General features: G+C 36.1%; 3 protein-coding genes across 3 annotated transcripts; all 3 read right to left on the minus strand.

Annotated features, from left to right (window-relative positions):
• Positions 1 to 2,383: 2,383 nt before the first annotated feature.
• Positions 2,384 to 3,679, minus strand: LOC121785288. The gene has a single exon (XM_042183674.1). It carries the CDS (start codon positions 3,677 to 3,679, stop codon positions 2,384 to 2,386), a length of 1,296 nt encoding a protein of 431 aa, XP_042039608.1.
• A 5,272-nt stretch (positions 3,680 to 8,951) lies between these two features.
• On the minus strand, positions 8,952 to 11,666 carry LOC121785289. Its single transcript, XM_042183675.1, has 6 exons — positions 11,466 to 11,666; positions 10,282 to 10,382; positions 9,685 to 9,902; positions 9,507 to 9,587; positions 9,239 to 9,444; positions 8,952 to 9,185 (listed from the first exon to the last, which is right to left on the minus strand). Exons 1-6 carry the CDS (start codon positions 11,664 to 11,666, stop codon positions 8,952 to 8,954), a joined length of 1,041 nt encoding a protein of 346 aa, XP_042039609.1.
• An 8,504-nt stretch (positions 11,667 to 20,170) lies between these two features.
• Positions 20,171 to 25,754, minus strand: LOC121783985. The gene is made up of 7 exons (XM_042182166.1): positions 25,659 to 25,754; positions 25,273 to 25,332; positions 24,160 to 24,267; positions 23,028 to 23,066; positions 22,864 to 22,929; positions 22,522 to 22,581; positions 20,171 to 21,554 (listed from the first exon to the last, which is right to left on the minus strand). The coding sequence occupies exons 2-7, from the start codon at positions 25,304 to 25,306 to the stop codon at positions 20,266 to 20,268; spliced, it is 1,596 nt and encodes a 531-aa protein (XP_042038100.1). The 5' UTR covers positions 25,307 to 25,332; positions 25,659 to 25,754; the 3' UTR covers positions 20,171 to 20,265.
• Between the last annotated feature and the right edge of the window lie 312 nt (positions 25,755 to 26,066).

Below are 26,066 nucleotides of genomic sequence, written 5' to 3' on the forward strand. Positions count from 1 at the left end.
AACACATCGCGAAAATGAAATATGGTATATTTCCATGGGACGAAGAGAATAGTTAAGATGTGAGCAAAGTGGCAAACACACAAATTACTTGAAAGTTGAAACCGAGAATCAGAACAAACAATCCACACTTATTTTCTTATAGCATAATAGAAACTAAGTTTCACTTCCAACATAACTTAAATTACAAACTAAGTTTCACTTCCAACATAACTTAACTTACAAACAGTAACTTAAAAGACATATATAAAGCAGAAGGTTGAATGAAGTACAATTGGCAAACATAAAGACAAATGTAAAGCAGAAGGTTGAATGAAGTACAGTTGGCAAACATAAAGACATATATAAAGCAGAAGGTGGAATGAAGTACAATTGACAAACATAAAGCAGAAGGTGGAATGAAATGGTAGTATTATCTATCATATATTATTTTATTTTTCCTATTTTATTTTCTCTCTCACATTATTCTCACTTCATTTAAATCACAGAATTCCTTAATCTTTAAATTCAAACAAAATGTCTCAACACTAATGAGACTGGAGGAATATTAATAGTGTACAACAGATATATAAATACTCCCTTTGTCCTATAGAAATAGGTCATTAGAGTTGACACGAGTTTTAATACGTAATTGGTAAAATAAGAAAGTATGAGAAAAAATAGTTGAAATTATGTAGCAGATGGTGGGAACAATAAATGATAATGTAAAAGATAAAAAAATGATTGCCATAAATGGATATAGACTATATTTATGGAGATGAAAAATGAAATATGACATATTTCTATGGGACGGAGGTGTTATGAAATTAGTACTAACAATAGAGACGAAGGTAAAAAAGTGGTTGATTATTTTTAGTGCCGTTTAGTTGATTATTTTTTTCGTGCCTTTAGTTGATTATAACAATTACTTGCATTTTATCGAATATCAACAAGGCTGAGATGGGCACGATATGAAGCTTCTAGAAGGTGCCGTTTCCCCAAGGAAGGTGTGATGTTATTTCTTATAGAATGATAACAAGTTTGACTTTAAATTACATTACAAACAATAACCTGAGAGACATATATAAATCAGAAGGTGGAATCAAATAGCAATTAACATATATAAAGCAGAAGGTGGAGAATCAAGTGGCATTGTTTTTGCGTGGATGAATTGAGTAGTAAGTTTGTAGAAAAGTGAGGCACAGCAGAAACATGGCGGTAGCAAGAGCTATAATAGTCCATGGGCTCCGAAAATAGGTATTGTTGAGTTCGGCCATCCATGTCCCGGTTTCGGTTTTGGTTTTGCTGTTGCAGTGTTCATCAATCCTCATCTTCACCTCACAAAAAAGATCAGTGTTTGAGAATCCATAAGTATGAATGCTTTTAAATGTATCGAGCACCTCTTCATCGCTTGCAAACATGTTGTACAATATGCCTTTTGTCACATCATTAGCATTGTTGATCAAATAATAGAAATAGAGGTAAAAGGTATTTAATGTTGTTAGTGAAAATTAGACATATCTCACTGGAGAAACAATCTTACCATATAGAGTTAATTTTTATGGATAGCAAACAAATTTTATATGAGCACAGTTAAATAAATTGAGAGGCCCAATAGATGGCCCAATAGTTTACAACCAAGTTATGATTTATGAAAAGCAAAAGCCCATTTTCTGCCAATTTATGAATGGCAAGTGGGTTCATCAAGTCAAACAATAGGGAGTACTGATTAAGGTTGAAAATGAAAAACCAAGTCAACTCTCATATATTTTCATGAACGGAATAATATATTAGATATGTAAGGCAGACATCACTGAAATGAACGAGTATTTCATGGATGGATGTATAATATTTAGGCCTTTAAAATTTAACTCTGTTATAATTTTGAGGCAATATAGTGTGCAACCAAAAACTTTAGCCCAAATCAAGTCCAACTGAAATTCAATATAATCCTTTTCTCCTTTATATTTAATCTCCACAAAATTATAAACTGTTGCGCAATAAGAATCATGTTTAAGATGGACTGATCGGGTTAGCTAGTTCGGGTTGGAAGGTTAAGCGCATTAGGCCGATTGGATTGACTAGTATAAACTGTTGTGCAATAGTATAAACTTTTTCAAATCTCAAATCATAACACAGTTTCACAACCCATATCCCAAATGGTTAAATCAAACCCAATATCACGTAATTAAGATGTGGACAAACAAACAAATTACTTAATTAAATCTGAGAAATAAAAACAAATAGTCCACATTTATTTTCTTATAACATGATAGTAGCTAAGTTTGACTTCAACTTAACTTACATTACAAATAGTAATTAACATAAAATACATACATGAAACACAAGGTGAAATCAAGTAGCAATAAAGATACATGAAGCAGAAGGTGGAATCATATGGAATTGTTTATTTGCGTGGATTGATTTTGTAGTAAGTTTGTACGACAGCGAGGCAAAGCAGAAATGTGGCGGCAAGAAGAGCTATAACAGTCCATGGGCTCTTAAAATAGGTATTGATGAGGTCGGCCATCCATGTATTAGCTTTGCTGTTGCAGTGCTCATTAATCCTCATCTTCACCTCATATAAAAGACCAAAGTTTGAGATTCCATAGGTATCGATGCTTTTAAATATATCAAGCACCTCTTCATCGCTTGCCAACATGCTGATCAGTATGCCTTTCTCCCGCAGCACCTTTACATCATTAACATTGATGATCAACGTTTTCATGAAATTAATGTAAGATGTCACGCCAAGGTTTGTGTATGTTCCCGGCGACATCTCCAGTGCAATAAGATTGGAGACGGCCACGATTTCTGCGTCAGAGATGAGGAAGACAGGAAGGTGGAGTTGAGCGAACAAGCCGAAGGAGAAGAAGCTGATGTCTGTCAAACATCTTGAACTCTTCCGGAGATGAATACCCTTTGCTTTCAGATCTGTCACCGAACGAAAAGGACTGTCCAACAGTTGCAACACACTTGGTGTAAGATTCTTCGATGATTCCCTTGGTTGATTATATTTCTTGATAAGCCGCCAAAAGAGACTTGAATTTTGTTGGGTCTCAACGAGGCGAAGGGAGGAGCGGCGCAAAGCTTCGAGTAGGTGAAGAGGCTCTTCTTCTTCTTCTGCCCATGGGAGTTGTGTCATACAGTTGTTATCCCCATAAAAAGTGGAGCTCAAGTATTGGCACAACAATGATTTGTATTGAGGGTGTATTAAGGAGATGATCCATAATGGAATCTGATTCTCCAGCATACATATATCACTTAGCACGAAAAACATAGCAGACATTCCCAAGCGTTCATGAATCCGGGCATGATTTCCTACCCCATCCCCACCCACAGTTAATGCAGAGATAAAGTATATGAGGAAGCAAGCGTCGCGGAGCATCATTTCAGCCAATTCCTCGTCAGTGTAGGCACCCGCTCCGCCATAGAAATGACGAATATCATCTATCCGCTCATGTATCATGCTCTTTTTATGGTCTGCGTCTCCTCCGCAAACAATATCTCGTAGCTCGTCCTTGAATGGCTCCACCAGCATCAACTGTGGATCCCGGCGGTGGTGGTATGGGCCGAACGAAACAACTGCTGGCTCATAAATGTGCGTCTTGTCACGTCGCACTTGCACCAGTACTTTGTTCAACATGCGCCGCTGAGATTGAGGGATGTCGTTAATGAGAGTTTCCTCTTCTATGTCTGCCATTCATCAAAAGCTACATTTTAATGGAATCACTTCGTACTGTTATATAAAAGTTGCGATTACTTGTGAAATTGGCATAGATTTAAATAATCATTTAGCTTAAACAAAGACTGAAATCATATTTTAAGAAAACTCTACACAGTACCCACCATCCTCCAACACGCATTGATAAAGTCATTAAGTATAATTAATCTTTCCATCTTCGACAAAGCTTACCTCATTACTTAATTAACTCCATTTGTGAATTGTTTAGAGGTTGGTTTCAAAATATTCAATTTTGTTGTTCACTACTCAACCCATTAGCCATTAATATTATAGGAAAATATGACTCTTATTTTTGGATGAAGGGAGTATATTTTATGGACATAAAAAATTGAGACACAATTAGTTGCGTTAGAATTTTTTTTAAAATTACAGTTATAGACGCAAAAGAAAAGGTCCTTAACTTAATGATAAATTAACTTGATCTTGGTTTTTTATGACGCTTTTGTTTGCATTCTCTAGTTGGGACATCAATAATAAGAATGTTTTTTGAAACATTAGTGGTATATTGAGAAAAACAAATTAGCATCCTTAAATGCATTTAAAAACGTCCTTTTAACATATTTTTTTAATAGTCCATCTATCTACTCCAACCCACTAGCCATTAAGCTAATCGATCAATAATGTGAACCTGATTAAACTATTATTGATCAATTGGAATAGTAGACCAATTATTAAATGATTATTGTTAAGAAATCGAAAGAGAACGTGCCCATGAGTTGTAAGTGGAGCGTTGGCGCTTAAGTAAAAGATAAAACCGCAATTAATGGATCTAATATACTCCTTTTAATCCATCAAAAGGAAATAGTCTCATTCGTGGATTACATAGAGTTTAATGAAAGTTTATTAACAAGAGAGAAAAGAAAAAAAAATAAAGCAAGAGTTTTAAAAAAAAGTGAATAAATTATGAGTGATATGAGAAAAAATAGGTAAAATCTGATTGACAAACTTTCTATTTTTATAAATGTGATTATTTTCCGTGTACATGCTAAAATGACAAAATAAGATAATTTTTTGTGGATGGGAGGGAGGGAGTACATAAAAGCGATGACTTAATGACAATGGTCAGAGTATGAATAAAAAATCAAACTTGAACTTGGTTTGTTTATTTGTAACACTCCGATTTTTTCTACCTTTTTTATTTGTTCTCGTAGTGACATCGTTTGTGCATCTGAAAATTTTTCGCCTTTTTTTATATTTGTCGAGATAAGTATTTCACTTTTTGGGCCAAACAATTATTCTTTTACTATCAATTAGGAACCCGCTTGTTATGAGCCCAAAACTTTTTTAATTCTTCCTTCTTTGAGCCCAAAATTAGTCCTCTTAATTTTAATCCAAGGATATCTATGAGTCTTCAATTTCAAATCCACGGTAGTTATCTCAAATCTCTCCACTTCCTTAAAGATCTCCAACAAATAAATCCAATCTTCACATATATGCATATCCGTAGTGATATATCCTCTCCCAAAGTATTTGTTTTTCATATTAATGTTTTCCACAAATTCTCTCAGCTTTCAATCCAAAATTATGAAGATCCCTGAGAATAGCAGGAAGTGGAAAAAGAGAGGGATTTGGGAGAAGAAGAAGTCTTCGCCGGAACGGCTGTTCACGAAATTTCGAAGAGCAGCAGTAGTTGGCGATGGCGACAGGGGGAGAAATTGGCGTGAGGGAGTGAGCTCTGGAAAGGGCGATGTGATGCGACGGCGCAGGAGAAGAGCAGGCATGCGGCAACGCTAATTGTCGACGAAGTAGTCCTTTTTTTTACAATTCCATTAAAAAACTAATGGTCAACTCTAATTGCACAGTGGCATGACCGTTAGTTTTTTGATGGGACCATAAAAAAAGGACCACTCCGACCACTCCGACCACTCCAACAAGGATTTCATTTGTTATAGACCTATTTTTCAAAAAGTGAATGTTGTGAACCAAATTCGTATTTTGCTAATATATTTAGAACCAAAATTGACCTTTATTCTTATATAAAAACATGGTGATTAGTACTTGTGAATTTCGCATAGATTAAAATAAGGGCACGTGGTCGAAAATATAACAAACTTTAATTGGGAAAATTTAATTTTTTCCGTAAACTTTCATAAACTTTACTAAATGTACGAATTTCCTAACCCCGCACGACCTTCTATTTCCGACTTAATTTAAAAATCGTGGCACACCGACAAATCAATGTTGCTTACTTATAGAAATATATTCCATATGAACTTAATTAAAAGTGTTAAGAGTACTTAGGGATGTCGATAATGAGAGTTTCCACTTCTATGTCTGCCATAATTTAGAAGATGGATCTTAACGGTTTTAATGGAATTATGAAACTTCAGAGTGTTATACATATAATAAAAGTGGCTATTACTATGAAATAGGCATAAATTATAAATAAGGGGGGGTATTGGTCAGAAATATCACGAACCTGACATAGATTAAAATCTATAGGCTCACAGATGTTGCTTTTCTTGCTTTAATGTAAAAACTGGTTTTTAATATTGAGTTTGAGATTGAAGAATGATTGCTTAAGAATGAGTTCGGTTCTGGAAAGACCAGTGATATATGTGGCTATAATTCTACACTTTTAAGATAAACTAGTATTAACCTCCGTGCTATGCACGTGACATAAAAATTTCAAATAATAAATTTAAAATATATCAAAAATATAGAAAAGAAGAACTCAAAGCAATGTGAAGATTTAAAAAAAAATGTACTACTCCTTAATGAATGTATTATTTATATACAATTTTAATTTATGATCCAAGTGGAGTAAAAACAATAAAATTAATTACAAAAAGAATATGTGTAACTAAGGATCAAAGAATATAAGTTAATTAGAATAAATATACAAATAAAGGAAATATGTGTGAGTAAAGATCAAACAGTAGAAATTAGAATAAGAAACGTACAATAACAGTATACTCATATTAGATAATCCAAAAAAATATTTTAATTAATTAACTATAAATTTTAAAATAGATATTAACTAAAACACTTTAAAATGATATAATACATATAGAGCAATCACACTTCAATGACATACTACAACTTCGTATAAAAATAGTAGTATTATTTTAATATTCAGTTAAACGCAAGAATAATTAAAAGTTTCGGTCATTCAATTGAATCGAATATAAAAAATGTTTTTATTTTTATGAGGATGAAATATTAAATATTTTAATTAAATAAATATAGCATGAAAATTAAATTATATATTTGTGTTGCCATTTAGTTTATAGATTAATTCAGAGAAGAAATTATTACAATAATGAATAAAATTTTAATTTTAACCCAAACAAAAGGCAAATTAAACTCTTTAGCACAATTTCAACATAAGGCAAATTAATTCTCTTGGATTAAATATAAAATGAGATTTAATTAGTAAGGTCAAAACTAATTGGTTGTTGGTCCAAGTATTAAAATGCCCAACATAAATCAGAGGCCAAAGGAAATTATTTAATGGCCCAAGTCAATTAAAATTCATGGTCCAAGGAATTAAATTTCATGGCCCCAAATTAATTAAAATTCATAGTCCAAAAATAAAGTTTTAATGGCATAAATCAATTAACATTCAGTGGCCCAATTTAATTAACATGCAGAGGCCCAAAAGAAATATATTCCCATCCGTCGTTGTTTGCTCTATCTCTCCCCCTCATTTCTTCTCTCCATTCTTCCCCAAATCCTCAACCCTAGTCTCGCCCTCTCTCCCGTCGCGGCGAATCCTTGTTCGCGTTCCGCCGGTGCCACCGTCGTTATGCACCGACGACGTTTCCCTCTCTCAATCTCTCTCCGATTTTTTCCGTTTTTCCGCCGCCATTTGCCTCCGTCGTCTTCGGCGAATCAACGCCAATCGTCCGTCGATCCCTCGCCTTCTCCGTCCTAGAACGTAAAAACCAGGGTCTGGCTTATTGAGGCAGCGGCGTTCCTCTTCCTTTCGCGGCTGAGACGCCGATGAGGTTGAGATGTCGCCTCGGTGGTCGCGACCTCACCGCCTACGGTAGCCTCAGCGTCGCTTCGAGGCAGCAACCGCCTCCGTCGGCGTCGTCCCCTCTCCAGCTGTCTTGTCGAGCCGCCGCTGCCGAAGCCCAGCAGGGGAGGCAGTCCTGCTCCCCGTTGTTTCAGTCGCCGTTGCAGCTGTCTTTTAGCCGTCGCCGGGTTGATTAATTAATAATGCTGCAGATTCAATTAAAGGTGTGTGTATGTATAGGTGTTTTATCTTGTTTGAGAAGCTAGTGTTTCATTAGATCAATTTTTTGTCTAATAATATCTGCCTCTTTTTTGACCAATGTTGCCAGTTTTTAAATGACCAAAAGGGTAAATAAAATAGCTTTGCATTTTCCCTCCAAAAGGGTAAATAAGTCTTTTTAATAAACTGTCACTTTAGATTAGTATAGATCTGGATATCGTCGGCCAAAATAAAACTTGATGGGGCCCATGACATTTGCTTGACGTTTCCATTTTCCCGAAATAAAGGTATTTCTTATTTGTATTGAGAAAATCATTGCCATTCAAATTATTAACTTTTTGCTTCAAAATTTTTATTTTCCGTAGCGTAGACATCAATAGGATAGTAGCCGTTCAAATGATATTCAACCAATTTTTCATTATGTTTTAATATTATATCCCTCCAAAAAATAGTAATTAAGGTTGAAAAAAAGAAGTAACTCAGCTCTCATATATTTTCATGAACGGAAAAATATAGAATATGTAAGGCAGACATCACTGAAATGAACAAGTATACTTTTTTTTATGAATAAATAAATTAAAAAACCAAACCAAACTTTTACATTATACGCTCGGGCATACCTGAGGAAATACAAAAGAAAAAGCCACAAGTCGGCTAGTACAAAGCAACATGGAGAAACCAAGAACCAAAAAGCAAGGGGTGGGCCCCAACATGACCGATCACATTTCAAATCACCCATCAAAACCCAGAGTGGGCGGGCCTCGTTAAAACCCCTTGGGATAAAGCCACAAGTCGGCTAGTACTTAGGAGGGACAACGTCCTTCCATACATACTTAGCCCAGAATCGTCTCTCACCTCTCGGCCTAAACCACTCATAAACCTCACGAACCCCTTTTTCCGCGAACCATGTGCTCCAGAGTGCTGTGGTCTCGTCTCTAGTACATCTGTCCAGCATCTCATCCCGGATGGATAAGAGCTTCTTAATGAGCACGGAGTCGTTCTTCTTGTGTGCCGTCCATTCCTGAAATATTCTGTATGAATCCATCAAATCTAGAAGGAGTCCTTCTTTGAATGAATGTTCCAGAGGGTCTTGGTGTGAAGTGCCGAATTCCAAGCCTTGAGGTTTCTGATTCCCAGACCTCCTTCCGTTTTTGGCTTGCAAACATCATCCCAAGCAACTTGACCATACTTCTTCCCCCAAAGGAAAGAACAAGCAATACCAATGAGCTTCTCAATGACAGTCCCAGGAATCGGAAAGGCTTGGAGCCAGTATGATTCCACGCCCTGCAAGACAGATGTAATCAGTTCTAAACGCCCTGCAAAAGAAAGAGTCTTACTTGCCATTTTTTTATCTTGTCCGTCAAGTTGTCGATCAGATGGCCATAGTCTGAGGTAGCAAGTCTCTTTGATGCGAGGGGAATGCCCAAACATTTGATAGGGAGGGTGCCTTCTGGGAAGGCAAACACTTGCAGCAATGTCTCCTTGGGAACTTTGATGGCGCCTGCAATAAACATGTTAGACTTGCTCTGGTTGATCCCAAGCCCTGAACATGCCGAAAACTCCTTCAGAGTTTCTTCCAAAATCTGCACAGAAATCAAGTCTCACCTGCAGAACAGAAGGAGGTCATCTGCAAAAGCAAGGTGAGTATTGCCAGCTCGCTCGCATTTCTTATGGAAACGAAAATCCCTAGTAGTGCGAGAAAGGAGCAAACGAGACAGATATTCCATGCATAAACTGAACAAAGAAGGAGACATGGGGTCTCCCTGCCTTAGACCACTTTTACCTCTAAAGTAGCCATGGTGGCTACCATTCACCGTGATCGTGTACAAAGGTGAAGTAACGCACTCCATGATCAGGTGGACGAAAGAAGGGTGGAATTTGAGGCCTTGGAGAACGCCCCTCAAGAAACTCCAGTCGACTGTGTCATAGGCTTTCCAGAGATCAATCTTGACAGTGCACCTAGGTGGGCCCTCATTACTGCGTAACCCCTCATAATTTCCTCTGCAAGGTAGATGTTGTCCATGATACTACGCCCCGAAATGAAAGCCGACTGTGCTAGGCTAACAATCTTGGGAAGAAGCAACTCAAGCCGCTTCGAGATGATCTTCGTGATCACTTTGTAGACCACGTTGAAGGAGGCAATCGGTTTGTAGTCGCTGACCTTTTGGTTCGTGGAGGTCTTCGGGATGAGAGAAATGGTTGTTGTGTTGAGGCTTTTTAGGAGCTTTCATGTGGTGACGAACTCCTTAACCGCATTGACCAAGTCTCCCCCAATGAACTCCCATTGCCTCCTAAAGAAGGCTGATGTGTACCCATCTGGACCCGGTGACTTATCGATGCTGATGTTGAAAAGAGCTTCCTTGATCTCTTCTGTGGTCACCTCTTTGATGAGTCCTTCATTGTCTTCATCTTCAAGTCTGAAACCTCTTTCAAAACCTCCATCCTCAGTGGTTGAACAACTTCCTCAATTCCCAAGAGTCCCTTGTAATATTGGACAAAGCTGTCAATGATTTCTTCTTTATCCTTTGCCACCGAACCATCCTCTGCAGAGGAGAGTGATCAAGTTCCTCGAGTTGTTCCTCTTGACAAGAGTGTGGAAGAAAGATGTATAATATCATGGATGGAAGTATAATATTTAGGCCTTCAAAATTTAACTTAGTTATAATTTTGGGGGAAATAGTGTGCAAAACAAAAACTTTAACCCAAATCAAGTCCAACTGAAATCCAATAAAGTATATTCTTTTTCCCCTTTATATTTAATCTCCACAAAACTATAAATTGTTGAGCAATATAAATAAATATAAATCTTGTTTAAGATGGGTTGATCGGGTTACCTAGTTCGGGTTGTCAGGTTAATCGCATTAGGCCGATTGGATTGACAAGTATAAACTGTTGTGCAATATAAACTTTTATATATGCATTTCCCTAAAATTTGAGACGTGGATAAATCAAACCCCAAATCATGTAATTAAGATGTGGACAAACAAACAAATTACTCAATTAAAACTGATAAATAAAAACATACAGTCCACATTTATTTTCTTATAGCATGATATATTGTACTACCTCCGTCCCAGTATTCCATTTTGGTCCGTCCCATATAATTTGTCCCACTTCACTTTTACCATTTTTGGTAGTGGACCTCATATTCCACTAACTCATTCCTACTCATATTTTATTATAAAACTAATATATAAAAGTAGGACCCATATTCCACTAACTTTTTCAACCCACTTTCCATTACATTTCTTAAAACCCGTGCCGGGTAAAAGTGACCCGAATTATCTGGGACGGAGGGAGTAGTTGCTAATTTTGACTTCCAACTTAACTTACATTACAAAAAGTAACCTAAAAGACATACATAATACATAAGGTGGGATCAAATAGAATGGTTTAGTTGAGTGGATTGATTGTGTAGTAAGTTTGCACGAAGGTAAGGCAAAGTAGAATAGTAGCAACGACGAGAGCTATAATAGCCCATGGGCTTCGAAAATTGGTATTGATGAGGTCAGTCATCCATGTATTGGCTTTGCTATTGCAGTGCTCTTCAATTCTCATCTTCACCTCAAGAAAAAGATCAGTGTTTGAGAATCCATAAGTATTGATGCTCTGAAACATTTCAACCACCTCTTCATCATTCGCCAACTGGCTGTACAGTATGCCTTTCTCCCGCAACACCTTTACATCTTTAACGTAGTTGATCAACGTTTTCATGAAATTAAAGTAAGATACCACGCCAAAGTCTGTCTTGATGCCTTGTGACATCTCGAATGCAATAAGATTGGATAGGTCACTATGTCACTGTCAAAGACGAAGAAGACAGGAAGGTGGAGGTGGGCGAACAAGGCGAAAGAGAAGAAGTTGATGTCGGTTAAACAATGTGAACTATTCTGGAGATTAATACTCTTTGCTTTCAGATCTGTTACCGACCGAAAAGGACTGTTGAATCGTTGCCACACACTTGTTGCCAGTTTCTCCTGTGCCGGCCTTGGTTGATTATATTTCTTGATAAGCCTCCAAAAGCAACTTGAATTTTGTTGGGTCTCAATGAGACGAAGGTTTGTGCAGCGCAAGCTTCGAGTAGGCGAAGAGGCTCTTCTTCTTCTGTTCATGGGAGTTGTGTCATACTGTAATCCCCATAAAAAGTGTAACTCAAGTACTGGCACAACAATAATTGGTGTTGAGGGTGTGTGAGGAGATGAGCCATAATGGAATCTGATTCTCCAGTGAAAGGTTGGGGTTTTGCATGCGTGTTGTTTGCATGTGTCCCTTCCTATTCAACAAGATTTATAAGTTTCTACTTTCCAAAATACTATTAATTAGTATATGGTAAGTTAGAGTGTCAAACCCACTAGGAACGTTAGCATCCGTTATGTATTTCCACACTTAAGAAAGGTTTTGGCAATGCCGTCACGCTCTAAATTGTTGGTGAGAACTAAACTACGAAATATAAATAACACTTAAGCTAAGATTGGGAACCAAAAGTGCAAATAAAATGCAATAAGAAGAAAACATTTAAACTGGAATGCAGACTGGGCAAGTTGACAAACTGGCAATTCGGCAGAATAATAAAAGCAGCAGCGAGAAAATTACAACACTTAACAAAACATGAACTTTCGGGAATAAAAAGAACATAAGGGAAGAGACCAGCTATGTCATGACATTTACTAATTAAAAAAAGCAAGAAGAACTAAGAGGAAAGCTAGGGAAGCTAATTTACTAGGAAAGTGACCCTTAAAAGTGACTAAACTAATTTAATCCTAAAAGCTAAACTGAATAAGATGTAAATGGAGGTTGAGTGCAGGGATTAACTAAGCTAAAAATGCTACCAAAAGTGAAAAGAAAGCATGTACTTGTTGTCTCCCAAACCTTATTACCCAAGGTGTAAAACCATTGGATAAAAACCTACAAGTAATGGACAAAGAACTTAACTTCTAAAAGCTGATCTTGGGCTCCTAATTCTACACTAAATCACATAAATTAAGTGATAGAAAGACTACATGGCTGCTACACTACTAACCAAGCTAGAGAAATACAAGATCAATAAGTAATCTACCTAATCATGCATTGAAAACACAAAATTAAAAGCTGAAATTTAAAGACTCATTGAGGAAGATAAAAAAAAGCTTAAGAACACTTAACATGGTGGAAGAAAAGCTATAAAAACGAAATCAACAAAATCGTACAAAGATATGCAAAATGAAACCCGACAAGACGACGAAAATCACACAACAACCGGCTGATTTTTTTGAAACTTTTCCTACTCTTTCTCCACATTTTTTAACTACTAACTAACTAAGAAAATGCTTGAGAAACTGACTTTAAAAGCTTGAAAGAAGAAGTTTTAACTAAACAAGAAAGTGCAAACACTAGAGCTAAACAACAAGCTAAACCGAAAATCAAACAAGAGCTAAACTTAAAGCACATTAAATACACGAACATTTAGAGAAATTATTACTTGAAATAAGTTTTTAAGGCAAGAACTACAACAATAACTAAGAGTGAGATTGGTGCAAAATAACTTGAAAAGTTACGATAAGTAACTAGAGAAAAATAAACACTACTACTAAATTACTACTACTTCAACCATGGTGAGCAAAGATCTTGGCAGCCTTGAGTTTGAGATCTCTCTTCTTAAGGAAGAGAGAAAATTTTCCTAGAAAGAGAAAGTTAACTAAACTAAACTAAAGAAAGTGATAAAGTGATGAGTGACAAAGTTGTTGGAAAGTTAAAGTCTTTTTAATACATATATCCAATAAAAGATATTCCCTTTCTTTTTTACTCCCCAAGGGCTGAAATGGTGTGTTTCATGTGAGATTTGTCTTTGATAAGTGTGTGGAAGTGGCTTTAATTATATTCCCGTCGGATTCAAACTGGCCAGTCCAACAGCTTGGGCAGTTTGGGTCTTCTTTGCCTTCTTCCTACACTTTCTTCCTTTTCTTGTCATTTTGCCATCTTTCTTGCATATTTTTCTTTTCATGCCCTCATTAAGCAGCTTCCGAACTTAATGATCCATTCCCTGCCAAAAAAACATTTTTTTCATGCAAATATTCAACATATAGTGCAAATAGTGATCAATTCCGAGTGGCGAAAACTAGCCTATCATCCAGCATACGCGTATCATGTGGCGAGCTCTTTCTACTTTTGTTCTAGTCTAGTAATGGAATTCCATTTTAATGAAGAAGTTTAGTTGTATTCCGACTCAGGGAGTGACGCACAACAGTTATGCGTCGTTATTAATGAACGACGCACAACCCTTATGCGTCTTTGGTTAATGACGCACAAGGGTTATGCGTCGTTCAAAGACGCATAAGAATTATGCATCTTACCCTAGTGACGCATAACCCTTATGCGTCACACTGGTAAGCATTTCTGCCTGTCACCCGGGTGACCCGGGTTCGATCCCCGGCAACGGCGCAATTTTTTAAGTGATTAGTATTTGATAAAAATGAGTTATTCTAAACATTTATTTTTGGCAAATAGATATTACTCTTATAAAAGAATTATGCGCCTTTGCCGGGGATCGAACCCGGGTCACCCGGGTGACAGGCGGGAATGTTTACCAGTGTGACGCATAAGGGTTATGCGTCATTAGGGTAAGACGCGAATTATGCGTCTTTGAACGACGCATAACCCTTGTGCGTCATTAACCAAAGACGCATAAGGGTTGTGCGTCGTTCATTAATAACGACGCATAACTGTTGTGCGTCACTCCCTGAGTCGGAATACAACTAAACTTCTTCATTAAAATGGAATTCCATTAACATGCATTACCCAAAAAAGAATTGTTCTATCATGTGGCACGAACATCATCGCAGACACTCCCATGCGTTCATGCATTCGGGAATAAGTTCTTGCCTCACCCATAACTATTCCATGCATATAGCATACGAGGAAACAAGCGTCGCGAAGCAACATTTCAGCCAATTCCTTGCCAGTGTAGCCATCTGCTCCGCCATAGAAATGATGAATTTCATCTATCCGCTCATAGATGTTGCTTAGAAGGGAGCATTTTCGGTCAGTGCCTCCGCAATATCTCGTAGCTCGTCCTTGAATGGCTCCACCAGCTGCAATTGTGGATCCCTGCGGTGGTGGTAAGGGCCGAGCGAAACAACTGCTGGCTCATAAATGTGCGTCTTGCCCCGTCGCAGCTGCACCGGCACTCTATGCAGCATGCGCCGCCGAGATCTAGGGATGTCGATAATGACTTCTATGTCTGCCATGAATATAAAAGCTAGATCTTGACATTTTAATGGAATCACCTCATAGAGTTGTATATATATGAGTGGCGATTATGTGTGAAATTGGCATAGATTTAAATAATCATTTAGCTTAAACAAAGACTGAAATCATATTTAAAGAAAAAGGTACCCACCATCCTCCAACAAACATTCATATGGTCATTAAGTATAATTAATCTATCCGTCTTGGACGAAGTGTTGAGATAATCCACCATGTATGGAAGCCACCAAAGTTGACTAAGAATGTCAACAATTGTATTTGTAGGTGGGCATTAAATGCAATAAATGCATTACGTATGAGTTTTCTAACTTCATGCAGCTAAGCTGCTGCAACTCCCTCCAAAACTCAAATGTTACGGCTATAGGGTGGTGGTAGAGAGGTACCTATAGGAGTAGAAGTTTGCGGATCAAGTTCTCCTATAAATAGAGCTCACTTTCATCGAAGAATAGTGTGCAAGAGCTGAGAATCTCATCAGCTAGTGAGAGAGAGCAAAAGAGAGTGCGGTGAGTGCATTTCTGAGTGAAGAAAAAGTGAGGAAAAATTCCCATCTCCCTTAGGATTGTAGCTCAATCCTCTTGTGTGTATTCCAAGTTATTTAACTTTGAGATTTGTGTTTCCCCTATAGAGTGTAGGGAGAATTTTGTAAGCCTATTATATACATAGTGGAAGATTTAGACTTTGGTCCCGTGGTTTTTCCCGATTTGGGTTTTCCACGTAAAATTCTCGTCTCACACTTTTATTCTGCACCAAATTTGTTTTCTTGGTTTGGTCCCATTATTTAATCCAGCAAGAAGGAAAAGAATTATCATGGTTCCGCTGTGCAAGTATCAATTTATTTTTTATACTCTTTAATAATTATCACCACTTTTCCCAACACAAATTTTTTATACTCTTTAATAATTATCGCCACTTTTCCCAACACAAAGCTTCCCTCATTACTTGACTCCATTCATTAATTGTTCAGAGGTTGGTTTCAAAATATTCAATTTTATTGTCCACTACATAACCCATCTATCTACTCCGACCCATTAGCCATTAAGATAATCGATCAATAATGTGAACACTATGCCAAAAAGAAAACGGAACAAATAGTTTGGGACGTAAAAGTATTCAAAACTCTACCGCTCTCATTTTGTGAATAAATGTTGTAACTTTTTTTTTTGTATTATGGCCGTAACATTTTCAAAATCCAAAACGCAATGATCAAAGTCATACTCCAATACTCCACGTCGCTGAAAAGTAGTACTCCATAAAATTTTTGATGGGTATGAGTTTTAATGCAATATTAAGTATGGATACTTAAACGGTTCTCGGTTAAATGGAACCAGATTTTTAATTGGGGAACCGGGAATTGGATAATTGGTTCCGGTACCGGTACCAGTTCCATTTAAAAAAAAACTAATTCCGGTGTATCAAAGATACTGTAGATATTGGTTTGCAGGATACTGTAGATATTTACTGCGGTATATCAAAGATACTGTAAATATTGGTTTGTTGTTTAAGCAGGATAAATCACTTGGTCATTTTGCGGTTGGATATTGTGATTCCGACTATACTGGTGATTTGGATAAGCGAAGATCTACTACTGGCTATTTGTTCACTTTAGCGAGTGCGCCAGTTAGTTGGAAGTCTACCTTGCAGTCAACGGTAGCTTTGTCTACGACAGAGGCAGAGTACATGGCCATTACTGAAGCTGTGAAGGAGGAAGTTTGGCTTCATAGGTTGCTGAAAGAATTGAGTGTTGGTCAGAAACAACTTGAAGTATATTCTGACAGCCAGAGTGCTATTCATGTAGCAAAGAATCAGGTCTTTCATGCAAGGACGAAGCACATTGATGTTCGCTATCATTTTGTGCGGGAAATTCTCGAAGAAGAGGAAATTGTCATCAGAAAGGTTCCAACTTTGGAGAATCCTGCAGATATATTGACCAATGTGGTAACGAGAGCCAAGTTTGAACATTGTTTGGGCTTGGTTAATATTCTGCGATTTGGAGCTGGCGCTTGACTGCGCCAATATGAAAGCACCGTGAGTCGTCTGTTTGGGTGGAGAAGAATCGTGTTCGGTGGAATTTGAAATTTTGCTAAGGTGGAGATTTTCTCTCAAATAGTGAAATGAACCGATTCAGTAATTTCATAGTTAACCCAACAGGGTCTACTCGATAAAATTATTTCCCCAAATAAATTCTCCGGAAAGGCTGGTGGGGACACTGTCCTCTCTTAAATATTAAACTCCCAACAGAATTTATCAGTCGGTGTACAAAACACTACTACCAAACCCGCAAATAATATTGAATACAATATCACAACAGAAAATAAACCCAGAAATAAATGCGGAACAGAATAGATAATAAAGAAAGAACACACCCGACTTTGATAACGGAGTTCAGCCAAATTGCCTACGTCTCTGAGCACCCTCTGCAGAGTCCGCTTATATTTAGACGGAGAAGAGAATACAAATTGGGATGTTTTACAAATGAGGGAGGAGTGCTCCTTTTATAGGCAGCCACTCCCCCAAACACCCTAATACCCACCGATGTGGGACAAAGAAATTCTGTCAAAAAGTCAAAGTTTGTAGGCAACAAACTTCAACACGATGCACAACTTCGAGTAAGTGAATAGGCTCTTCCTCCTCTCCACTTTCCCATGGAAGTTGTGTCAACTTGTTATTATCCCCACAAACATTGTTGTTCAAGAATTCGGGCAACAATGATTGGTGATCAGGGTGTATTAAGAAGATGAGCCATAATGGAATCTGATTCTCCAGCATAAACACAACGCGATTCACGAACAATACCCCAGACATTCCCAGGCGTTGGCGAATGAGGGTGTGAGTCTCGCCTTCTTGCATATAGCATATGAGGAAGCAGGCGTCGCGAAGCATCATTCCAGCCAAGTCCCCGTCTTTGTTGCCATTTGCTCCGCCATAGAAGTTGCGGATTTCATCTATCCGCTTATGGATCATATCCACAAGAAGGTAACATTTGGTTATAGCGTTGTCTCCGCAAACTATATATTTTAGCTCGTTCTTAAGTGGCTCCACTAGATGCGATTGTGGATGCTGACGGTGATGGTATGGGCCGAGGGGAACCAGTTTGACGTGGCAAGTCTAGATGAACAAAGCAGTAAACATAAGAAACGACGAGACTTTTAATGGGGTGTAAACTACATTAATTGTTTAATGTGTTACTTAAGTTTTAAAGTTTTTTGCAAAAATTTCAAATCGTGATAAATTCACTATACCAACAAGTTTAAAGCTCCTAAGAAATGGAGTACTAAATTTTGGAAAAATTTGTGATTTTAGTGGCCAATTGTTCTTTACTTATGATCAATCGAATATTTTCTTTATTAGCATTATCTCCACGTTTGGTCTCTTTCTACTTTAAATCGTAATTACATAAAAAAAATGTTATTATAAATAAACATGGTAAGAAAAATCACCTGCAGATCAAGCTTCCTCAATAGTTTATCTGGATCTGCCTCAAATATAGCTCTGACTCTTTTTCCACAGCAATAATTTTTCTACTTTCTTTCTTTAATGTAAAAATCAACTTTTATTAATATTGAATTTGAGATTGAAGAATGATTGTGCAGAAGGGAAGCATTTAACTATTTAGTAAGGTTCGGTTATGGGGAAAGATCGAAATATCAGGGATTGGGCTCATGACATTTCCTTATTCCCTGAAATTAAGGATTTCGTATAAGTATTGAAAAAAATTATATTTTACTAAAATTATGAACTTTGCTACAAATTTTCGTACCGTACACAATTAAAATAGGATATATTAGCCACTAAAATGATGATTTAATTCTTTCCATCCAATAAAAAAAGTACTCTTTCAATTCCATTAGTGTTACATCGTATTCTTTTTTAGCCATTTGCATTACATTTGACTCATATTCCCTTTCAACAAAATCTAACACATTTATGCTCTATCCTACTTTAATCTCTTATTTTTCTTTAATTTTATTTTCTCTCTCATTATATTTTCACTTCACTTAATTCACTAAATATTTGTTCTTTAATCTTCATACTTAAAAAAAAATGTCTCAACACTAATGGGACGGAGGGAATATTTACGACATATATTAATATAAAAATTGATAAATAATAGAAATCAAGGTAAAAAAGTTTTGAATTATTGTTAATGAAAATTAGACATATCTCACTGGAGAAAAAATCGTACCATAAATATATAGAGTTAATTTTTATGGATAAATCAATATTATAAAAATTTGACTATTTTTTATTAAAAAAAATTATAGCAAACAAATTCTATGAGCCCAATTAAATAAATTGAGAGGTCCAATAGACCGGCCCAATAGCTTACAAGTTACAAGCAAGTTATGAAAAGCGAAAGCCCATACTCGTGCCAATTTATGAATTCAGGTCTAAACATAGTAATTAAGGTTGAAACATGCATTCAAAATTAAAAACTAACTCAACTCTCATATATTTTCATGAACGGAATAATATATTAGCTATGTAAGGCCGACATCACTGAAATGAACGAGTATACTTTATTTCATGGATGGAAGTATAATACTTAGGCCTTTAAAATTTAACTCGTTATAATTTTGGGGCAATATAGTGTGTAAAACAAAAACTTTAGCCCAAATCAAGTCCCCATAATCCAATATAATCTATTTCCCGTTTATATTTAATCTCCACAAAATTATAAACTGTTGTGCAATATAAATAAATATAAATCGTGTTTATGATGGACTGATCGGGTTAGGTAGTTTGGGTTAGCATGTTAAGCGCATTAGGCCGATTGGATTGACCAGTATAAATCGTTGTGCAATAGTATAAACTTTTATATGTGCATTTCCTTCAAATCTCAAATCATAACACAGTTTCAACAACGCATATCCCAAATGGTTAAATCAAACCCAATATCACGTAATTAAGATGTGGACAAACAAACAAATTACTTAATTAAATCTGAGAAATAAAAACAAATAGTCCACATTTATTTTCTTATAACATGATAGTAGCTAAGTTTGACTTCAACTTAACTTACATTACAAATAGTAATTAACATAAAAGACATACATGAAACACAAGGTGAAATCAAGTAGCAATAAAGATACATGAAGCAGAAGGTGGAATCAAATGGAATTGTTTAGTTGCGTGGATTGAGTGTGTAGTAAGTTTGTAGAAAAGTGAGGCAAAGCAGAAATGTGGCGGCAAGAGTAGCTATAACAGTCCATGGGCTCTTAAAATTGGTATTGATGAGGTCGGCCATCCATGTCTTAGCTTTGCTGTTGCAGTGCTCATTAATCCTCATCTTCACCTCATATAAAAGACCAAAGTTTGCGATTCCATAGGTATCGATGCTTTTAAATATATCAAGCACCTCTTCATCGCTTGCCAACATGCTGATCAGTATGCCTTTCTCCCGCAGCACCTTTACATCATTAACATTGATGATCAACGTTTTCATGAAATTAATGTAAGATGTCACGCCAAGGTTTGTGTATGTTCCCGGCGACATCTCCAGTGCAATAAGATTGGAGACGGCCACGATGTCTGCGTCAGAGACGAGGAAGACAGGAAGGTGGAGTTGAGCGAACAAGCCGAAGGAGAAGAAGCTGATGTCTGTCAAACAACTTGAACTCTTCCGGAGATGAATACCCTTTGCTTTCAGATCTGTCACCGAACGAAAAGGACTGTCCAACAGTTGCAACGAACTTGGTGTAAGGTTCTTCGATGATTCCCTTTGTTGATTATATTTCTTGATAAGCCGCCAAAAGAGACTTGAATTTTGTTGGGTCTCAACGAGGTGAAGGGAGGAGCGGTGCAAAGCTTCGAGTAGGAGAAGAGGTCCTTCTTCTTCTTCTGGCCATGTGAGTTGTGTCATACAGTTGTCATCCCCAAAAAAAGTGTCGCTCACGAATTCGCACGACAATGATTTGTATCGAGGGTGTATTAAGGAGATGATCCATAATGGAATCTGATTCTCCAGCATACATATATCACGTAGCACGGAGAACATAGCAGACACTCCCAAGCGTTCATGAATCCGGGCATAAGTTCCTTCCCCAACCCCACCCACAGTTAATGCACAGATAAAGCATATGAGGAAGCAAGCGTCGCGGAGCATCATTTCAGCCAATTCCTCGTCAGTGTAGCCACCCGCTCCGCCATAGAAATGACGAATATCATCTATCCGCTTATGTATCATGCTCTTTTTATGGTCAGCGTCTCCTCCGCAAACAATATCTCGTAGCTCGTCCTTGAATGGCTCCACCAGCATCAACTGTGGATCCCGGCGGTGGTGGTATGGGCCGAACGAAACAACTGCTGGCTCATAAATGTGCGTCTTGTCACGTCGCACTTGCACCAGCACTTTGTTCAACATGCGCCGCTGAGATCGAGGGATGTCGATAATGAGAGTTTCCTCTTCTATGTCTGCCATTCATCAAAAGCTACATTTTCATGGAATCACTTCGTACTGTTATATAAAAGTTGCGATTAAATGTGAAATTGGCATAGATTTAAATAATCATTTAGCTTAAACAAAGACTGAAATCATATTTTAAGAAAAGGTCAAAACTCTACACAGTACCCACCATCCTCCAACACGCATGAGCTGTAAGTTGAGCGTTGGCGCTTAAGTCAAAGATAAAACCGCAATTAATGAATCTAATATACTCCTTTCACTCCATCAACAGGAAATTGTCTCATTCGTGGATTACATAGAGTTTAATAAAAGTTTATTAACAAGAGAGAAAAGAAAAAAAATAAAGCAAGAGTTTTAAAAAAAGTGAATAAATTATGAGTGATATGAGAAAAAATAGGTAAAATCTGATTGACAAACTTTCTATTTTTATGAATGTGATTATTTTCCTTGTACATATATATAATAGTAAATATAAGGATCGGGTAGTGATAAAATGCAAACCCATATATTGTATAAACTCTAAACTTTTCAAAATAGTGTCAATACAACTTCAACACAATGTCAAACCAGTGTTAAATTTCAAGATTTTGATGTCAACACAATGTCAACACGGTGTCAGCCGTTGACACTGTGTTGATATTTTCTGTTACTATTATTTTGTAATCTATTAATAGCATGTAAATTTAAATATCAATACAAAGACATATTTTATCAACACAAGAAAGATTGACAAATTTATATCTTTGTGTTGATATGTTTAACATACAATATTGATATATAGTTATTAGTTATTACTATAAAAAGTTAGTATTTGATCACAAACCTCTATATATATATATGTATATATTCATATCCTTTTTCCATATTTTGTTATATATACTCCAAAAACATTAAGGATAGCTAAATTGGATATGATATAGACCACATATCATCATTATGTAAAGACTGATAACATATGATCATTCTCTTCCATACCTGATGCTGTTGGCGCTTTACCAGAGTCTTCCATTTTCTCTTTTCCTTTGTCTTGACCACCTGACGACAACAACGTTAAGTATGACATGCCCATTTAAAAATTAACATACATAACAATGGATGAAAATGCCCAAAGTTGGATTTAAGAGCTCAAGAAATTTCTAAATGTTTTCGAATTTGGATTATATATAATACATATCAGGATTATTAGACTAGATTTAATAGCAATTATCAATTTAAGGTGTAGTTGGCAACTTAACAGGGCCTATATATGATCATTATAAATACACAGATGATCATTACACATTCAGATTGATCACAGATAACCCTCCATTACCATACCTGTTGGTTTAGTCGCTTGATCAAAATCATGTCTTATCTCATTTCCTTTCGATCCACCACTGGTACCTTTTCAAAACAAATAAGGATAGCAAAATTGGATATCGACACATATCATCACATCACATATGTAAAGACTGATAACATATGATCATTCTCTTCCATACCTGACGCTGCAGACTCATCCATTATCCTTTTTCCTTTGCCTTGACCACCGAGGACAAAAAAACAACAACGTTAAGTATGACATACCCATTTTAAAACAACATACATAGCAATGGATTGAAATGCCCGAAGGTGGCAAGCGTTACTTCCTAAAAATCTATTCCATAACTTTGTGCATCAAACAACGCAATAATAAACATCATTCATATAGCTTAAACTTCTATTCTGTTTACATAGGCATAACACTTGTTAACACATTATTTACAAACGTTATTATATCAGCAAATATACCAGATTTGTTCATATACCACTTTATTGGTACATCACTTAACATCACAGATCATAAACATCACCATGAATCATATATATCATTACATAGTATCATGCACATCATAGATTTCAGGCCGCAAGAATAAATAGCATTCATAGAGCATACGACCTCTGTTCCATCTCAAATAATCAACTTTCCATTTTGAGTTGTCCCACCACAAGTGATCAATTTTCCTTTTAGCTAAAAATAAAACTTCAACCATCTCTTACTTCATTCCATCTTTTTTACTTTATTCTTTCTTTCTTACTTTATTCTCTCTTTATCTCTCTTAATTTTTCCTCTCTCATACTTTACTCTCTCCACTTTAACTCATTATATATCATTTTCTTAATTCCCGTGTCCAAAAGAAATCAATCACATGTAGTGGGACCGGGGGAGTATAATCTTTTCGGCAGCAAGACACCATTCATAAAGTTTTTTTTTACCATTTGCACCATTCATAAATATTTGCGGCTATACACCATTTGATCTTATACAGCTTTATCCAACTTTAATTAACATAACTATTCATAAACATCATTAAACGTAGAGCATATTAATCATTGCAAAGTATCATACACATCATAGGATTTCATTTTTTTGATAAAAAACACATTCTAGTACATATTAAAGATCAACATCTTCCTAATTAAAATCTAGGAGATTTAATACGGAGTTTTGACGAATATCTCTCTGTACCAATCGCCTGTTTTTACCTTTAGTTTCACCATCATTCCCAACCAGTTAAAGTTTAGGAACATAAATCTAAATAACTAAAATGCACACCAATATTTCGAAAATAACTGAATAGAGTTCTCTAATACCTTTAATTGTCGACGATTTTCCATTATTTTGAGTTGCAACAGTGTTTCCAGAAGCAACGTTTGGTGTTTCAGATGAGTTCTTGTTAGCATCACTTCGTTTTCCACCACCTCCTTATTCATTGTGAAGAAAAGAAATCAATTATATAATGTCAACCTAATTAAATTACTGACAAATTTTCTTGGTAAATCAATTAAATAATGATTATCGTCAATTTCTGTTGAGAAATTAAAACCCAAATCTTGGTTTAAGAGCTCTAGAAATTAACACACACATGAGTATTTAAAATAGTGAGCGTGTAACATAGGGTAAACTCGAATTAATTCCCAGCGAAACAAATCAAAATCCCAATCTTGGGGTAAGAGCTCTAGAAATTTCTAAATTTTGCAATCCTTAATATTTTTGGTCTAATATATGAATTAATAGTTACAAGGATTCTAATTTGGATTATATATAATAGTACATATAAGGATCGGGTAGTGATAAAATGCAAACTCATATATTGTATAAACTCTAAACTTTTCAACATAGTGTCAACACAACTTCAACACAATGTCAAAACAGTGTAAAATTTCAAGATTTTGATGTCAACACGGTGTCAACCGTTGACACTGTGTTGATATTTTCTGTTGCTATTATTTTGTAATCTGTTAATAGTATATATATATATATATAGGATTGTGATCAATACCGAACCACTCTTAAACCTTAAACGCCGAACAACATCATTATATGATAACATGGAGTTCATTATAATGAACTAATAACAAACATATAATGAACTTCAGATTTCTAAATTATGCATGATGATGTCATTGTTTTTAAATCTCAGAATTCCCTATAATGAACTACAAATAAAGTTGTAATGAACTCTGCATTATTATATAATGATGTGTTTGACGTTTAGTGTTTAAAACTAGTTTGATATATAATACAACCCTATATATATATATATAGGATTGTATATATATATATATATGAATGTATTCATATCATTTTTCCATATTTTGTTATATATACTCCAAAAACAATAAGGATAGCAAAATTGGATATGATATAGACCAGATATCATCATTATGTAAAGACTGATAACATATGATCATTCTCTTCCATACCTGATGCTGTTGGCGCTTTACCAGAGTCATCCATTTTCTCTTTTCCTTTGTCTTGACCACCTGACGACAACAACGTTAAGTATGACATGCCCATTTAAAAACTAGCATACATAACAATGGATGAAAATGCCCAAAGTTGGCAAGCGTTACTTCCTAAAAATCTATTCCATAACTTTGTACATCAAACAACGTAACAATAAACATCATTCATATAGCTTAAAACTTCCATTCTGTATACACAGGCATAACCCTTATTATATCAGCAAATATTCCAGATTTGTTCATATACCACTTTATTTGTACACATCATAGGATTTCATTTTTTTGATCATACAGTATATATTTGAGATCAACATCTTCCTAATTAAAACTAGGATCTTAAATACCGAGTTTTGACGAAGATCTCTCTGTACCAATCGCGTGGTTTTGAGTCGCAACAGTGATTTCAGAAGCAATGTTTGGTGTTCCAGATGAGTTCTTGTTAGCATCATTTCGTTCTCCACCACCTCCTAGTGAAGAAAAGAAACAAAAAATTGTACGTTGCAAGTGCAATATATGACTATCTGAGTAAAATAATGAACTAGGGTTTTGCAGAAAAAACCTATTTCCGCTAGAGAGTTTGGAGAAACAGCTTTTGGTTCTTCAACCCCTTTACTTGGGCTTGCTGAATCAAAACCCAGAAATTGTGAGAAAAATGGAAATCAGAGCAGCAACTAGACATGAAAACTATCAAAACAGCAACCCACCGTCCGTCGAATCAACAGCACCGCCCTTGCTTGGTGACGTAGTCATTT

Source organism: Salvia splendens, chromosome 21 (assembly GCF_004379255.2).
Source record: "Salvia splendens isolate huo1 chromosome 21, SspV2, whole genome shotgun sequence".
Classification (NCBI taxonomy): domain Eukaryota; kingdom Viridiplantae; phylum Streptophyta; class Magnoliopsida; order Lamiales; family Lamiaceae; genus Salvia; species Salvia splendens.

What these genes read in the sequence shown, in the direction of transcription:
- LOC121785288 (XM_042183674.1), bottom strand. Translation starts at nt 3,679, where the DNA reads ATGGCAGACATAGAAGAGGAAACTCTCATTAACGACATCCCTCAATCT.
- LOC121785289 (XM_042183675.1), bottom strand. Translation starts at nt 11,666, where the DNA reads ATGTCACAAGGCATCAAGACAGACTTTGGCGTGGTATCTTACTTTAAT. An exon ending in ACACTGATCTTTTTCTTGAG is followed by an intron (nt 10,383 to 11,465) that starts GTGAAGATGAGA and finishes CAATATTACAAG; the next exon opens with GGACTCTTGGGAATTGAGGA. An exon ending in ACAAGATAAAAAAATGGCAA is followed by an intron (nt 9,186 to 9,238) that starts GTAAGACTCTTT and finishes TCTGTCTTGCAG; the next exon opens with GGCGTGGAATCATACTGGCT.
- LOC121783985 (XM_042182166.1), bottom strand. Translation starts at nt 25,306, where the DNA reads ATGGATGACTCTGGTAAAGCGCCAACAGCATCAG. An exon ending in TCAAGCGACTAAACCAACAG is followed by an intron (nt 22,582 to 22,863) that starts GTATGGTAATGG and finishes TGTTGTCGTCAG; the next exon opens with GTGGTCAAGACAAAGGAAAA. An exon ending in TAAAGCGCCAACAGCATCAG is followed by an intron (nt 21,555 to 22,521) that starts GTATGGAAGAGA and finishes GATGAATGGCAG; the next exon opens with ACATAGAAGAGGAAACTCTC.